At 39.9% G+C, this 17,775-nt stretch overlaps 2 protein-coding genes across 4 annotated transcripts in view; both read left to right on the forward strand.

Moving 5' to 3' along the window:
- The window catches only part of cacnb4a (calcium channel, voltage-dependent, beta 4a subunit), a 35,901-nt gene extending 29,475 nt beyond the window's left edge, over positions 1 to 6,426 (forward strand). For both annotated transcript variants that reach the window (XM_030758447.1, XM_030758448.1), the window contains exons 12-14: positions 371 to 466; positions 619 to 795; positions 4,377 to 6,426. In XM_030758447.1, the coding sequence (XP_030614307.1) occupies positions 371 to 466; positions 619 to 795; positions 4,377 to 4,640 (537 nt within the window). In that variant the 3' untranslated portion in view covers positions 4,641 to 6,426. The remainder of the gene's footprint in view (positions 1 to 370; positions 467 to 618; positions 796 to 4,376) is intronic.
- A 356-nt stretch (positions 6,427 to 6,782) lies between these two features.
- On the forward strand, positions 6,783 to 16,619 carry arl5a (ADP-ribosylation factor-like 5A). 2 transcript variants are annotated; one of them, XM_030758031.1, is made up of 6 exons: positions 6,783 to 7,136; positions 12,800 to 12,860; positions 13,020 to 13,167; positions 13,584 to 13,667; positions 14,185 to 14,336; positions 16,474 to 16,619. In XM_030758031.1, exons 1-6 carry the CDS (start codon positions 7,091 to 7,093, stop codon positions 16,553 to 16,555), a joined length of 573 nt encoding a protein of 190 aa, XP_030613891.1. In that variant the 5' UTR covers positions 6,783 to 7,090; the 3' UTR covers positions 16,556 to 16,619. The 2 variants fall into 2 exon arrangements, with proteins under 2 accessions (XP_030613891.1, XP_030613892.1); XM_030758032.1 differs by lacking the exon at positions 16,474 to 16,619 and adding an exon at positions 15,721 to 16,422.
- Positions 16,620 to 17,775: the final 1,156 nt, after the last annotated feature.

Consider the following 17,775-nt stretch of genomic DNA (forward strand, 5'->3'; position numbering starts at 1 on the left):
TTTAATTTTATTTAGAAGTGATAAAAACATTACAGTACCTTGTTATACTTGGCAAGTACTAACATGCAGTGTGTCGGTTTGAGTTGTGAAATATTAGGAAACCCATCCAGGCAGTGAGAGAAAGTCATAAGCAGAAAGCTTGACTGTTACGCTGAGTTTGGAGCTGTAGACGCAGTGACAGGCATGCCATTACTTGTGTTTTTAGATTTTCTAGAAAAGTATCTCTTCTTACAAACCTGCATGTAGCAGATTCAGTATTTGGATTTCAAAGGCTGGAGATGGTGGGGAAAAAAGGCCCTTTAAGACTAGTTGGTGTGCAATGCCATGTTTTGAAGTTTTTGTGTTTTTCTACTGTTTGTGCTTTCCACAGGTCTTGCAGCGGCTGATCAAATCAAGAGGGAAGTCTCAAAGCAAACATTTGAATGTGCAGCTTGTTGCAGCTGAGAAACTAGCACAGTGTCCTTCTGTGAGTAATCATCATCCTTTTTTAATTTAGGCAAGCAACATCTTCTAAGTTGGGTTTCATGCTGTCATCACAAATGGTGAAAGACTGAAAAGAAATCCAAAGTGCAGCAGATGTAGCAGCTACACTTTCCCTCTCGTGCTTTCCCACCGCAGGAGATGTTTGATATTATTTTGGACGAGAACCAGCTGGAGGATGCGTGTGAACACCTGACAGAGTACCTGGAGGCGTACTGGCGTGCCACGCACACTTCACTTACCATGCCACTCAACCCCCTGCTGGGACGCAATTTGGGGTCAACTGCTCTCTCCCCGTATCCTGCTGCCATTCAGGTGAATTTGTCAAGTTAAAGAACAAAAAGCTGCCGTGTCCCAGATTTCTCATCACTCTGCTAATATATGTTGTTTATCTGTTAAAGTCAGTCATGCTAAACTATAACTTCAATTTATCAACCTCCTCGAAGGAGGAACATTTAGAGTGGAGTGTGTGAATACTGTGCTTCTTATAATGCCATAGCTGAGATGCACGATATTACCAGTAAGATTTTCTAGCAACAAGATGAAAGCCATAGTAAAACAAAGGCTCTCCTGCTGTCTTGAAAGTTAAAGAGCTTGTAGTTCCCTTATTGATGCAGATCAGAAGCTTTGGATGCTTTCAATCGGGAAAAATATCCATAGCAGCATTTAGTGGGCAGCAGCTAAGTGCATTATCTACCCAAATCCTCAGTTACAGTGGCTTGCAAAAGTATTCATACCCCTTGAACTTTTCCATATTTTGTCACATTACAACCACAAACATAAATATATTTCACTGGAATTTAATGTGAAAGACCAACACAAAGTGGTATACAATTGTGAAGTGGAAAGAAAATTATACATGATCCAAAACATTTTTTAAAAATAAAAAGCTGAAAAGTGTGGTGTGCAAAAGTATTGAGCCCCCTTTTCTCTGAGTGCAACCAATTGCATTCAGAAGTTGCCTGATAACTGCTAATCATTAAAAAGAGTCCACCTGTGTGTAATCTAATCTCAGTACAAATACAGCTGCTCCATGACAGCCTCAGAGGTTGGTTAAGAGAATATTGGGGAGTAAACAGCATCATGAAGTCCAAAGAACACAGCAGACAGGTCAGGAATAAGGTTGTGGAGAAGTTTAAAGCAGGCTTAGGCTATAAAAAGATTTCCCAAGCTTTGAACATCTCAAGGAGAACTGTTCAATCCATGATCCGGAAATGGAAAGAGTATGGCACAACTGTAAACCTACCAAGACAAGGCCGTCCACCTAAACTTACAGGCCGAACAAGGAGAGCACTGATCAGAGATGCAGCCAAGAGGCCCACGGTGACTCTGGACCAAATGCAGAGATCCACAGCTCAGGTGGGGGGAATCTGCCCACAGGACAACTATTAGTCGTGCACTGCACAAATGTGGTCCTTATTGAAGAATGGCAAGAAGAAAGCCATTGTTAAAAGAAAACCATAAAAAGTCCCGTTTGCAGTTTGCCAGAAGCCATGTTGGGGACACAGCAAACATGTGGAACAAGGTGCTTTGGTCAGATGAGACCAAAATTGAACTTTCTGGCCAAAATGCAAAATGCTATGTGTGGCGGAAAATTAACACTGCACATCACTCTGAACACACCATCCCCACTGTCAAATATGGTGGTGGCAGCATCATGCTCTGGGGCTGCTTCTCTTCAGCAGGGACAGGGAAGTTGGTCAGAGTTGATGGGAAGATGGATGGAGCCAAATACAGGGCAATCTTGGAAGAAAACCTGTTGGAGTCTGCAAAAGACTTGAGACTGGGGCGGAGGTTCACCTTCCAGCAGGACAACGACCCTAAACATAAAGCCAGGGCTACAATGGAATGTTTTAAAACAAACATATTCATGTGTTAGAACGGCCCAGTCAAAGTCCAGACCTAAACCCAATCGAGAATTTGTAGCAAGATCTGAAAACTGCTGTTCACAAACGCTCTCCATCTAATCTCACTGAGCTTGAGCTGTTTTGCAAAGAAGAATGGGCAAAAATTTCAGTCACTAGATGTGCAAAGCTGGTGGAGACATACCCTAAAAGACTTGCAGCTGTAACTGCAGCAAAAGGTGGTTCCACAAAGTATTGACTCAGGGGGGGCTGAATACTTTTGCACGCTGCACTTTTCAGTTTTTTATTTGTAAAAAATGTTTTGCATCATGTATAATTTTCTTTCCACTTCACAATTGTATACCACTTTGTGTTGGTCTTTCACATTAAATTCCAGTGAAATATATTTATGTTTGTGGTTGTAATGTGACAAAATATGGAAAAGTTCAAGGGGTATGAATACTTTTGCAAGCCACTGTAGATAAAGTATGGTGAAAAAAGTTATTTTTTTGGTACATACTTGCAATCTGATTTAACATTGAAATGTGCTGAGGCACTATTAAAAAAAGGTTTGATACTTGATAGCTCATTGCTGTCAGTGAAGAAACTACAGAGCTTTTTCAACCACATTTGATTCCTGCATAGGAAAGAGTTGCATTTAATGGCTGAACGTTCTATGAAGAACCTTGAGGAAAAAGTGCACGTGAAAAATTACGCTTGTGTTTAGGACTCAAACACAAGTGTAATATACACACTGACCTCCTGAATACATTTGTTTTTCAAGGTACTTGGCAGGTGGTTTGCTGTTGTTCCAAGAACCTACTTCACTCTTCTGTGTAATATGATCCAAAGCTATTGGGATCAGGGCTCTGTGGGGGGGTGAGAACTCCTTGTTATTGTCTATGATGATAGTTCTTTGAGTTGGGCTGTGTGTTTGGGGTAGCTTGCATGATGCACAGTGAATTTGGGGCTGATGAGATGACTCACTGATGGCACTGAAAGGTGGATTTCTTATCTTAAGCCCAACCTCATTAGCAGATATGCTGCCCAAAACTTTCAAAGAACCTCTACCAGAGCCTCTACCTTGCCTGTAGACTCTCATCTCTGCAGTACTCTTTAGCCCGTAGGCAAACTGCTTTACATGAGAGCCAAATACTTCAAACTTTGACTCATGAGTCCAGAGCATCTGGCATGGTGTTTTTTTTTTTGTTTTTTTTTTGCACCACACATTCTAGTGCTTTTGCACATAGGTGAGTCATTTGGCTTTATTTCCACATCAGAGAAACACTTTTTTTTGGCTCTCAGCCTTTCATTACAAAACACTTCAGACCAGACTGTAGATGGCTACGCCAGGGTCCCACTGGTTTCTGACAGTCCTGAGCTTATGGCATTCCTGGACATCATCGGATTTTGAATAGAAGTCTGCTTAATGTGACTTTAGTTCGCTTCTCTCGGCTAAGCACTGTGTTTCCGGTATTCAATCTTGCCAGTTACTTTGAGCAAGAGGAAACTTATCTGAAAACATCTGTTTGCTGACAAATGACTGATTTTTGTTTTGTTTTTTTTAACAATATCTACAGTAATATATTTCATAGGGACCCCAGTGTAGAAGACTCAAAGTAACCATCAGCAACACACAGTTTTATGAAAGAAAATGACACTCAGAATATTGGATTTTTAACCACCAAATATCACCATCGGTTTTAACGATGTATTTTTTTCCCCAGACAAATGAAAAATAAGTAGATTTCCTTAACATTTATTATGTGTAGTTATTTATTTACTCATTCACATGCTGCCTGACTCCTTTCAGACCATCTAGTTTTTGTTTGTAGTGTTTCGCCCATCTCAACTTTTAAAATTTTATGTTATTGGCCATTAGAAAGGCTAATACTGATAAATCAACAAATATCTATTATTGGACGATAATCAGCTGGGCTCTAACATAAACATATGAACTATGCGTAGTTATGTTTATTCTGTTCAAGTGTTGTGTCAAATGTTTAACAAAGCAAAGCACAGTATGAAATCATTCTCACTTCTCACAAACAGGCCCAAAGAAACCGGAACAGCAACCACACAACAACAGATCATTCACCTGTTGAACGTCGCAGCCTGATGCCAGCCGATGAGAACTGCCATAACGAGCGGGCGCGCAAGAATCGCAACCGTCTCTCCTCAGGCTCACAGCACAGCAGGGACCACTCTCCTCTGGTGGAGGAGGACTACCAGGACCCCTACCAGGACTCTTACAAGCCTCATCGTAACCGAGGATCTCCGGGAGGCTATAGCCAGGACTCCAGGCACCGGCTTTGAGCTGTGGCCTGCTGTTAACAAAGTGCAGGCTTCTGTCTCTTTAAGCAACCACCATGAACACAAGAGCTGAGGAAGCTTTGCTGTTACATGATAAATCTATTACATTCATGTGGACTGAAACAACCTCTTATTTTGTGTAGTACCTCATATCTACTTTGGCCTTGGCTCCTGACAAACGGGCATTTGAACCCAAAAATAAGAATCCTGCTCTTGCTTTGATGTGAACAAGGGACTGGATATGAAAGTAGCACAAGATTAGAAAGGTTATATTTAAAAGGGAAATTTGGACCTTTTTCGAATATGTTCACATTATGACGTGAGTGAATTACACTAGGCTCTTCTGGACCCTTCCCGCTGTCTCAGCTGTTACTGTAGCATGCAGGTAGGACTGTAATTACAGGGACTGCCTGACTCACGCCAGTGCCAGACAGCATCCAGCGGTGATGATCAGCACAGAACTTGTTTGCACGTGTCCAGAAGCTGGTAGAATGAGAGTCTAATGCATCCTTAGTATTCCTTAAGTTTGTGTGCGACTGTCCTCAATGTGTGTGATAAGTCCCGTGAAGCTTGCTCCCAAATCCTGAGTTTTACAATGTTGTTTTTAAAGTGACATGAATGGCTTCTTTATGCAGTAGCTTCCCGTGCCCTTTCTTTTTAAGCGCTGTTTTTGGTCATTGATCATATGACAGAAAAATCATGCAGATGCCAATACATTTCAAAGCTCCACAACCTCAGGAACGAGAGGTCATTTAGACCTAGAAGTGTAGCGTTTATGTTCTCACCCTGATGGGAATTTGATTCTGAGCATTATGTTATATTGTTTAGTGATTTTATGATTTCATTATTTGTAAAAAAAAAAAAAAAAAAAAAAAAAAAAAAAAAGCTGTTTTTAACAGCACATAAGTCACTAAAATGGTCATGGCAGTGCATTTCCCACATCCCATGCATTAATCAGATGCTGTTGTCATTCATGGGTTTAGTAAGACGTGCACAGAGCTGGGATTTTGTGAGTGACTAATATTGAGGGCTTCCATATATAATGCACTCAAAAATAATCAAAGGAAAGAAATCTTAATTTGTGTAAAGTTCCACTTACAGCACATTAAATTGCATTCCAGTTATGTCATTTATATAAGAGCATTGCATACACCCTACGAACATCTGACAGAAAATATATTTAATATATAGTTATACTAATATATTTAAAATAAAGTAATACTAACCACTTTCCTTGAGTAGCAATTTAACATGCACCTCTTCCATAATTTCAGTTATAGCTTTTCAGTGTATTCTGCTTGAGTTTCATTAAAGACTACTGATAAGTGGGAAGCTGTCAAGAGCACTTGGCCATGACTGCACTGCCTATGTTAACGGTGTCTTTTACATGCTACTTTTATGGAAATGTCAAGCAGCCATTTTTCCCCCATTTTTCAATTTATATGTACGTTACCAGCTAATATGGCATTATTATAGCATTACCCTCTGACATATCCATGTATATTGTAATTTAATATTTAGATATTGAAAAGTCCAGTTTTATTTCAGGTCATAGACCATCTTATTGTGCTGTGATTCTGAAGAAGGAAGACTGACAAGGAGACTTCCATTCATATTTTCATTTACACAGTAGCTTTTGTTGTTGTTTCAAAACAGTGGTGCATAAGCAACAATTTAAAAGATTTGAATACTGCCTGTGAGAGAATGATGCATTGATTAGAGGTTGTGTGCACTGTCATTTTACAACTGTAATGAAATAAACCGCCCTTATGCTGTTGTATGGATACCACTGGGTTTTTCATTTATTTTTATTTTGCTCAAAAAATACACGTATACGCACACTCACATTTAGGCTTTATTATTTCGTCATCTGCCATAATATTAATGCAACAGGGGAACTGTCAACACTTTCTCTGCTCTAAAATGATCTTTTAAAAAGTGCTAATTTTTTTCTTCCATCTTAGAAGAAAGCCTTAGCTTGACATAATTTATTCAATAATTTATAAATCATTTGTGTTTTAAATTTCCCTATATACTATATTATATTATATTATATATAATATAATATAATAACATAATAGTTTCTTCCCATTTAGCTCAATTTCTACCAGGACGAGACATGCCTGACACGCATGCGCAAGCTTGACAGCGCAGGGCACTTCTCAACAGCCAGCTGATACCAACTAGCAACTGACAGTGGTTAACGCTTTTGGTTTTGCTTCATGCTGCAAATTAACTCACTTAAATTATCTTTCACTCTCTAGGTTAGGCAGAGTAGAAGTTAGTCCATGTAAGTATGGCGGCTGAATTTAAAAGTTTTAGCAGGTCATCGTCGTTGTAGGTAGCAAGTTGGCTAGCTAGTTGAAGTTGATAGGACTGAATATCTTCAACGCTAGCTAGCTAAGGTACAGCGAATTGTTACAAGCTGGCATCAAAGATCGTCACCGTCAGCCATGGGAATACTATTTACAAAGCTATGGAGGCTTTTTAACCACCAAGGTAAGAATGGTGTTACGGTATTTATCGCGAAACTGTCGAAGGTGTAGGAGCTAGGAGGGCTCGGTGGTCCGAGGAGGCCCGCCTGGCTGTTCCCTCGTAATTAGCCTAGGAACCTGTTTTCTGACCCTGACGGGACCTGTAATTATTCCATTATCCCGGTGTCTGTGAATTTACATTGCCCCCCCGCGCGCTTATCCATTTTATTTAACGCTGTTGTTAATGTTTCACCTAGCGACTAGGGAAGGTGATCGGTTCTCTGCAAATATTCTGCTCTTTTTCTGAATTAAGTTCGCCTTAGATTATTTATGCTCTCGGGTTCTGGAGCGCAGGTAGGGGAAACTAGTGATCTTGAACCAGTAAACAGGTCGTTGCGAAACCGCTGTAACATGATCCCCGGTGTGCAATAGGTCCAGTATTCAGCCCGGGTGACCGGCATTGTGACTGGAGATGGCTACAAAAACAGAGCACACTGAAGTCAGCTACATCAGCAGAATGCTTCAGCCAACAAGGGCCAATGAATGACTTTAGACTGAATCGCACTGACTTTATATTGCAATCTTATGGTGTCTTCCAGGGTGACAAAAGTCCCCATCTATTGGGGCATGAGAGGGGGGGGGGGGGGGGGGTCACTAAATGGTTTAAGGTATATGAAATGATGTAAATCATATCATGCGGCCTTTGCAATCACCTAGTCTCCCCCAACTCTACTTAACGCATATGGGGGAATTTACACTGATGTGTTAGACACTATTATCATGTACACAGCAAAGTGATCCTTATAAGGAATGGTGTTTCACATCCCTGCCGGGCCAGAGACATGTAGGAGCAATGCCAAAAGTGCATTTAAGCAGTTTTGTGGCCAAACAATACTATAATACATTTAATATGTGGTTTGGCTTCACAGGGATAACTACAATTTACCATCCTTTTTTTTTTTTTTTTTTTTTTTTTTTAGTGGGGCTTAACAAGGATGATCATCACATGCATAATGTATGCTGTCAGCTGTGAGAAAGTTGCTTCCCATTACATCTCTTTTAAGATCTTATACAGCTTTTTTGCTTCTGCACAGTAATATATACAATCTAAGCAAGAGAATCAGACAGACAGGTTTAATTGTTTGCTCAACTCTAAACTATACTCCATTTTCCTTCCACCCATCCTGTCCCTGTGGCCTGAAAAGCCTTTATTGTCATCCCTGGATGTAGCCTCAGAGCTGCGCTTCCAGATCTTGGGAAGTCTTACCATCACCCAGCTGACTGAGGCAACCCACTGGAAGAACAGATGTACATTTACAGAGATGACAAGTGATTAGACATTACCAACTTGAATGTCTGGATAGTTTCATGTTGGTTGGGTTCAGTGCAGGAGAGCAACCTTGTTCACAGTATTGAATTACTGATGGCTTCCACACAATTTTAGTTTAAAATTCTCACCTTTTTTTTTTTTTAAAACTAGAGACTATCTCAGCCCATCTTGTACTCTGGGCAACAGGTGGGTTTCAAGTTGTACAGCCAGGAGTAGTGTAGTTAGTGTGGATTTTTCAAGTTGTTCTATTTTTAAATATTTGCTTCTTCCATCCCCTCTCCTTTTTATGTTGTTGTATAGTTAATTGGCTATCTTTCAATTTTACACAGTAAGTTGAGCAAAACACATTTGAAGACAGCACATCACCTTTAACTCTGAGAATCTGTGGAAGGTGTTTTGCCAAATTTTAAGAATTATCTTAAGCCAAACAGTTAATGAACATGTATGTGGTAGAGCATTTAAAACAATTTTGGGTGATGGGGGAAATCCACACAACCACAGTGTAGGCCACATTTTAGGAGGAACGGTTTGCAAGTAGCTTTGCTCACACTTGTGTGACCTTGTTGTTCTACACGTGACAGTTTTTTGTTGTTGTTATGCGTTCCAATGTCTTTCAGCTGTTGTGTAGTAGACAGTTTAGTAAGTGAGGTGTTATGTGCATGTTGTCTGTTCTGGAAATAATGTTCCTGCTGGTCTTTCTGTTTTGTTTAGGGCCAGTGCGGTAGAGTTGCATCGACAAGCCTCACCTTTTGCGGATCTCTTTGCAGCAGTTTTCACTTCCTCAGTTTCGAGGTTTTAGTTTCGTTAGCTGAAGGCTAACCTTGTGTGGTAACACACTGATTGTGGACTTTGTATAATTTCCCTGAATTACAAGGTGTTTTCTCAAAGGCTAGCTCAGGGACCCTTGCAAAAACTCACTGTGGTAATTGATCTAGTTACATGAAAACACCCAAGCTAGACATTCCTACTGTTCTACTAAAAACATTGCAGAGCACATAAATTATTTTAACCTTGACTAGTATTGTTCATTGTTGTGAATTGATGAACTCTCACTATATTCTACAACATAACAGATTATAGGTTATGTGTTCAAAGGCAAAACAGTATTCTGAATTTAAGAGCCAATAGGGCTCAACCAACAAGCTGAGGCTGTTTGTCAGGGTGTCCAGATTAAATGAAATGTTACGAAGTGGCTGCATTATCTCTTGATAGCAGTTCCTTCTAAGTGACACATGCTGGGTTTTGCATGTACATTTATATACACAGAACTATAACAAGCTGTGCAACATACAAATTGTACAGATAATGCTGTAGTTGTGTTATAGTTTGCTTAACTGTAGAGCTCTGTAAAAGTCAGATTTATATGGTTTCACTTTCATAGCAAGTGTTATTACCTTGTAAGCTTATATCAATGGAAGACTTAATTCATGCTGAATGTACACGCCTTTGTGTATTTGTTGTGTGACATAAGATTTTCCGATAAACAAATCTGTTAAGCTCAGCTTAAAGTATGTGTGGGACAGAACAGTGTAAGTAGAAGGTGTGTTTTGCTTTTTTTGTCATGCACTAGTTTTTCATAACAACACCGACCGGTCTTTGTTCCTCCTCAGTCCTCATCTCTTAGTCATAGAGGTGGCAACATGGTAGTGGAGTGTATGACCAAATGTCTGTCATGGTATTTCTTAAGATTATGGCGTTTTTATGGTATATCAATTTATTATTATTACAACCCCATGGGATTTTCTGGTTTTTAAGTGGCCTGTAACACCTCGACTTTGGGAACCACAGCAATAGAGCATAGGAAACATATCAAATGTTTAAACTGAGCTATTTTACCATTTCATTAAAAATGTTAGCTTATTTTGATGCCAGCATCACATCTCAAAAGTTAGGCTGCGTGTCTTCCCCTGTATCTTTTCCCCATTTCCTTTCTCCCTCCACTGCTAATAAAAGCCGCTGTGCCCAAAAATGCAAAAAAAAAAAAAAAGAAAGAAAAGAAACAGTGGGAGGAACATTTTACAACTAATGAGGTTAACTGGCAACAGGTTAGTAACATGACTGGGTATAAAAAGAGCATCTTAGAGAGGTAAAAATGGACAGAGGTTCACCAATCTTCAAAAAACTGCATTTGCAATTGTGGAACATTCCTCAGTGTAAAATTGCAAATCCTTAGATTTTCTCATCATCTACAGTACATAATGTTAGAAGATTCAAAGAATCTGGAGAACTCTATGTGTGCAAGGGACAAAAACAAAAATCAATACTGGATGCTTGTGATCTTTGGGTCCTCAGGTGGCACTGCATTAAAAACAGACATGGTTTTGGAAATCAGTGCATGAGCTAAGGAACGCTTCCAGAAACCATTCTCAGTGCAAACAGTTCACTGTGCCATCCACACATGCAGGTTAAAGCTCTGTCATGCAAATTAGAAGCCATATGTCAACATAATTTAAAAAAACACCACCAATTTCTTTGAGCCAAAGCTCATTTAAAATGGACTCAGGTGAAATGGAAACTGTTCTGCAGCATGGACACTGCATACTCTGGACTAAAGAGAAAAGGAACTTATCATCAGCACTCATTTTAAAAAGCCTGCATCTCTAACAGTATAGGGGTACATTAGTATCAGTGGAACAGGCAGCTTGCACATCTGGAAAGGCACTATGAATACTGAAAGATATATACAGGTTTTAAAGCAACATATGTTCCCATTCAGATGACATCTTTTTCAGGGAAGACCTTGCATGTTTCAGCAGTGCTATTACATTACATGCTATGTAGCTATTACAACAGCATGGTTTCATAGTGGAATAGTCTGGGTGCAGAGCTGTCCTGTCCAGAGCTTACACCAATTGAAATTTGTAGTGGATTATCAAACAAAACATAGGACAGATAAAATCCAGGACCGTTGAACAGCTTGAATCAGACAGGAATGGGACAATATTCCTCTTCCAAAAGTCCAGTAACTGAATTCCTCAGTACCCAGATGTTTAAGAACTGTTCTTAAAAGAAGAGGGGATGCTACACTCTGGTAAACATGGCCCTGGCCCAACTTTTTTTGAGACATGTTGCTGCCATCAAATTCAAAATGACCTCTGTTTTTTACATTGTACATTTAGTTTAAACATTTGATATGTTCTATTGCGAATAAAATATTGGTTTCTGAGATTTGCAAATCATCGCATTGTTTTTGTTTACATTTTAGTCCCATTTAGTTACAGAATGATTGTGTTTCACAAATTGTGTGCCATTTGCTTACTTATAATGAGTAAGCTGTGAATTATTGTCTTATATTCATTTTTTACATCATATAATTAGAAACATGAGTAAGAATGGTGTACCTTTAATCCAGGTCCCCTTTCAATAGGCCTTCTTCTTCACCCTGCTCTCTCCATTCAAAATTGTTCTGTTATACTCTCTATGTTCTTCTTCGTTACTGTTTAGTGCAGTCGTGGCAGAGAATGCAGGTGATGCTGCCTCCAGATCTTTCTGCAGTACATTGCAGTTACAAATAAACATTTACATAGTTTTGTAATATGACATGTCGACTGACTAAAACCCTGCGTTGACCAATTTTTGTGCTCAACGACATTGATTATGTCGAGTAATGGTTGCAGCCCTTACGTCAACACTCATAACGCAGTTGAAGGATGATGTCCTGTCTCTTCTTTCCTTTTTAATTTTTATTTATTGGCCATTAAAAATGCTGGTACCAGTATATCACCCAGCAATATTGGAACACACTGAAGTTCTACATTTGAAAAGGACCTTTAGCTCTGTTGCTATGTCTGGCTAGTATGTTAAACAAGATTTGTTAAAAGTAAATAAATACATACATAAATGAAATCAGAACTTTTATCCCTTATACTGGGCCATCTTTTACTTTTGGCTTATCATTGTGTCTGCTTTAGGACATCTTGCCTTGTATTTGTATCAGCAGCAAGATAGAAAGCAATCCTAGCTGTCACATCCTGCTTGTCTTTTTCACTAAAGTTTTTTTGTGCATTAGAGAGACACCTTTATATATGCTGCATCCACAGCTGCTGTTGGTTTCAGCCTGACTGTACAAGCTTGCTTAAAACCGCCCACCAACTCATCTGTAGCTGTGAAAGTACACTGTTCACAGCATCACAATGTCCCAGTGATGCTAAATGTGTGAAGCTACACAATTTGGTACCAAAGGACGGCATGGAACACTAAAAAAGACCATTGTTTGATTCCCTTAGTGCAGACATCTTTTAAACCGATTACTTGGCATGGTTTACATAAGAGTCGTACATCAGTTAGTCCTTAGCAATGAAACCCACATATTGATGTCACTGTTAGTCTGTGAATTCTTTGTCTTTATTGCCTTTCAGAGCACAAAGTGATCATTGTGGGCCTGGACAATGCTGGCAAGACCACAATTCTTTATCAGTTGTAAGTATCCAAGTCTGTCTTGTACAGTAAGCTTCTTGGTATGCCCTCTCAGTTTTCATTTTTCTTTTTCAGTCCATATAATGCATTAAAAATGGATGTGGCCATTTTGCGAATGTTGCTTGTGTCACCAAAACATAAAGGTTGTTTTTATATTAATAGTTCAATGAATGAGGTGGTGCACACATCCCCAACGATTGGGAGCAACGTGGAGGAGATTGTTGTTAACAACACCCATTTTTTGATGTGGGACATAGGAGGCCAGGAATCTCTTAGGTCATCGTGGAATACATACTACACAAACACAGAGGTAAGAGATCACGTTTGCTCACTCCTACTCAGAAAGGACTGTTGGGCTTCTTGAGGTTCTAACTGCATAAAAGAATGCTTCAGTAGACAGAAATATACTGGCCAGTGATGGACACAGTGTATATGCTGGCCAAGTAAAAAGAAATTCCATTATAGAAATTGGCGTATAGATCTGAGGTAACAGAAAGCTGATTTTTCATTTGTAAAATTTCCTGAGTAGTAGGTATTTTCCTCAAAATCACAAAAAAATAACCTCTAGCAGTTTCCTTGGCATTGTTTGTGTCCTTACTTAAAAGAAACTCAGCAAACTTCCCCTTATAATACTGTTATATGTGGCTACTTGTGGATTGGCAAAGATGAGATGCATTGTTATTTTATTACTTGTCCATTTTTTTTTTCCCTTTCTTCTCTGACTAGTTTGTAATTGTGGTGGTCGACAGCACAGATAGAGAGAGGATCTCAGTAACCAAAGAAGAACTCTACAGAATGCTAGCACATGAAGTGAGTACCATTAAAAAGTGACAATGCTCAGAATTTTAATGTCATTTTATTAGATATATTCATATTAATTGGTTTAACTAAGTAGTGGCAACCATGTGTCCCATGCAGCAGTCATTTTTATGAGGTTCTGTGTTTAATTTGCAGTGTGCTTAATTTTAAATTTTAAAGATCGCTGTAAGTTACAAGTTAGCAGCAATAATTTAACCAGTTAAAATAAATAAAGGGAATTTTTCTAATTCCGTTTAATTAGGTCATGTGATCCTTGTTTTTGCTTTGGAATTTGCATAACAAACAGCATCAAACAAACAAACAAGGTGAAAGAAATGCAAAATGCTGATCTGGTTGGTTTCTGCTACATTATATATGTACTGTATATGAAATATAAACTTAGTTTCTGGGTTAATGCTGTCAGCCATTTTTCCTATACTATCAAGTTGTGACAGTGTTAAAGATAAAACGAAACAAATCTGTGTTTATTTATCTGGTCGTCTGTTGACGTCGCTTATCTGCCCTTCAGGACTTGAGAAAGGCAGGGCTGTTGATCTTTGCCAACAAGCAGGATGTGAAAGGATGCATGTCTGTGGCTGAGATCTCCCAGAGCCTCCAGCTTACCTCTGTTAAAGACCACCAGTGGCACATCCAGGCCTGTTGTGCCCTCACTGGGGAAGGGTGAGGACGTATAATCTTGCTAGATGGGAAAATGTAACTTTTATATGTGTGCATAACAGTTTAATTTCACTAAAGATTTTTTGTGCATTAGAGAGACACAAAAAAAAGAATATATAGTTCTTGCTTTCATGCAGGGAAAGTGTGGTGACAGGTCAGATTTACTAAGCGGGGCAAATTAGTGTGAAGCTCCATCCATCCATCCATCCATTCTCTTCCGCTTATTCGAGGCTGGGTCGCGGGGGCAGGAGCCTAAGCAGAGAAACCCAGGCTTCCCTCTCCCCAGCCACCTCCTCCAGCTCATCCGGAGGGACCACAAGGCATTCCCAGGCCAGCTGAGAGATATAATCTCTCCAGCGTGTCCTGGATCTACCACGGGGCCTCCTCCTGGTGGGACATGTCTGGAACACCACACCCAAGAGGTGGCCAGGAAGTGTGAAGCTAAATTTCAAAAATATGCCAGTCAGAGTGGAAAGTTGTGTGGACGATCACTAACAATGCTCTCATTTACAAACTAAGAAGCATCCACTTCATTTGAGTAATGACTCTCCTTCTACCAAGAGCAGCACAAATTAGGCAGTGATAAACAAGCAGACCCAATGAGGAAGTGAGTAATCTACCAACCACAGTGTCACAGTATATGTGCAGGTGTTATGCATGTGTTTCTCTCCAGAAACAGCAATTCAGATCAATGAGAGGCAGCTGAAGTAGAATCAATATGTGTCTGTTTAGTTTCTGATAGCTCAGGAAGTCTATTCCATCAAATAAACCTGAAATTTATGTCTATCAGATGACCTTTTGGACGTGCAGAAAAACACAAGACATTATTTGCCTTCAGGCCCTCACCCATCCATATCTCCTATGTGTTAATGAAGTTACTGTTATGTGCATAAATGTACTCACACATCTGACAGTAGAAAGTTAAAGCTGTAGCGGAGCTGTGTGTGCGTGCGCACTGTTGGGGGGGGGAAGCAACGTGCAGAGGCTTTTGTGCTCCCTAGAGCTTTCATCATGTTAATTATGGAATGATCTCTGTGTAGAACTTTGACTTACAAACTACAGCTGTAAAAATCACAGCTGTAAAAAGTAAATTGGCTGCCTGTAATAACAAATACATGAAGCATCTTCTACTGGGGATGTCCCCACAACTACTACAACCACATCAGGTGCAAAATAAGAGATGCTCATTCAGGCTTAAATTTAGCACACTTTGCAGTTGAAATATTCTTTATTCCTTTTAGTAAATAGCAACAGCAGCTTTTTAATGGCAGCCCTTAAACTTTTGTTGTAATACAGTATAGAATTTTTAATCTTAATGCTTTTCTCGTTGTCTTTCTCTCCCACTCTCCACCACCATCTTTTTTTCTTTTTTTTTTTTAACCTCCAGGTTGTGCCAGGGTCTTGAGTGGATGATGTCACGGCTGCGTGTGAGATGATGACCTTGAAAATGTTCATTAGGAGTGTGCCCCTTCGCTGTTATTTCTGCCTCCTGACACGAAAATGAGGATTGGGGGGTGGGGTCAGTTGATGGATGGCCCTCTCCTCTGTGAAGCTGACATGGACAGACCTCTGCCAGGACTTTATATACTTATGTAATAATTTATTTTACAAAAGGCATCTGAACTCAGAACAAAAAAATCTTTACCTTTTCACAAGGACGTTGAAACAACAAAGAGACTCAGATTATTTAAATTGAAATTTCTGCACGGTTTTCCTTTGAGCAAAACACAGAGGTCAGCATCGTGTCTGCCTTGGAACTGTACACGGACTTATTCTTGAGCTGCGTGTGAGTCTAGCCCATGGTGGCCTTGCAGTATTGCCGGACTGGCTGTGGTGGTTTTTAATTGCCTCCCTGTGTGTACAGTCCAGTATTCTCTTTAAACTTGGTGCCTGCAGCAGAATGTTCAAGCAATGATGGTTGATGGTGACTGAAACATGCAGAAGAGAGGGTAGAATGCCCTCTTCATTCAGTCCCTGTTAATAATAACTGAAATAAAGTGTTTTTATCTGTTTCAGATGAATTGCATTGTGTCATGAGTGAGTATTTCTTTCGGGTGACTCCTCTTAAGACTGAACCTTTCTAGTGAGAGCTGTGAACCATATTGAATTGGTGAATGTGACTTGATGTTTTCTTTTTTAGTCCTTTAGGGGGCAGAGCGTGTCACATGAGCTTACGGTCCCCGGTGCTTTTCGGGGACGATGACGAGCAGCTACAGAAGTAGAGTGGAGAGAGCCAAAGTGTAGGAAAGCAGAGGGATTCAGGAAGAGAAGAAGGGACAGGTCGAAAAATGTAAGCTGCACATAGTGAGTGATTAAGAGGGAAAGACACAGTTGTAAGGACTGCATAGCAGGGCTGTGTGAAAAATAAAAACTAACACAAACCAAAGTCAGACTATGTTTTTGGGTTGTCGTTCCACTTCCATCTGTTTCTTTTGTTAAAATAGCACTGACCTTCTCAGCTGCCTCCCAAATCTCTTGTCGTGATTTGATATATAAATAAAAACCTATCACCCTAATACGTAAAACACTGAGGCCACACTGAGGTTATTTAAAGCATTAATCATTATTTTAAACTCGAATCAAATATTTCTCTATAAAATGAATGGCTATATATGTTTTTAGATTCACCGCACTGCAGTTCTTCAAAGCTTTTTGTCCTATTCTGTTCTCCAAACCAAACAGCATTCAGATGCTCTTTGATTTTCAAACTATATTTTCCAAGGAGCTCATGCCATATTTTCTGTATGGTAAGTCTTAACTAATTGAATTGCAGTGCATTTAAGTGCAAAATGAGCTGCACAATGGAACATATTTACAAACGTGACAATGTGTAAGAATGAACACCAACACTTTCTATTCACTAGACTTGTGATATACTTAGAGGTTAAAGTGGGAGGGTAGGGGAACCCTTAGGTCAGGTTTAGCTGTACAGCATGTGGAATAACTTCTAACAGTAATGTGTATCAGATCAGATCTCGTCTGATACACGAGATCTGATCTGATGGGCAGCACGGTGGCACAGTGGTTAGCACTGCTGCCTCACAGAATAACATCTGGAAGGCCTAGGTTTGATTCCACTTGGCCCAGGCCTCCCTCTCTCTGTATGGAGTTTGCATGTTCACGTGGGTTTCCTCCCACAGTCCAAAGACATGCACTTACTGGGGTTAGGTTAATTGGCTACTCTAAATTGCCCATAGGTGTGAATGTGAGTGTGGATGGTTGTCTTTCTTTCCATGTTGGCCCTGCTTCAGGCTGGCGACCTGTACAGGGTGTACCCTGCCTCTCGTCCTATGTCAGCTGGGATAGGCTCCAGCCTCCCCGACCCCGAACAGGATAAGCGGAAGTGAATGGATGGAATAATGTGTATTCTTAGCTCTAGTAGGTTTGTTTTCTTTGTGAACATGCTGTGTTCTGCTGACCTTTGCTGCTGTTGACTCTTCAC

Source organism: Archocentrus centrarchus, chromosome 21, assembly GCF_007364275.1.
Source record: "Archocentrus centrarchus isolate MPI-CPG fArcCen1 chromosome 21, fArcCen1, whole genome shotgun sequence".
Lineage (NCBI taxonomy): Eukaryota > Metazoa > Chordata > Actinopteri > Cichliformes > Cichlidae > Archocentrus > Archocentrus centrarchus.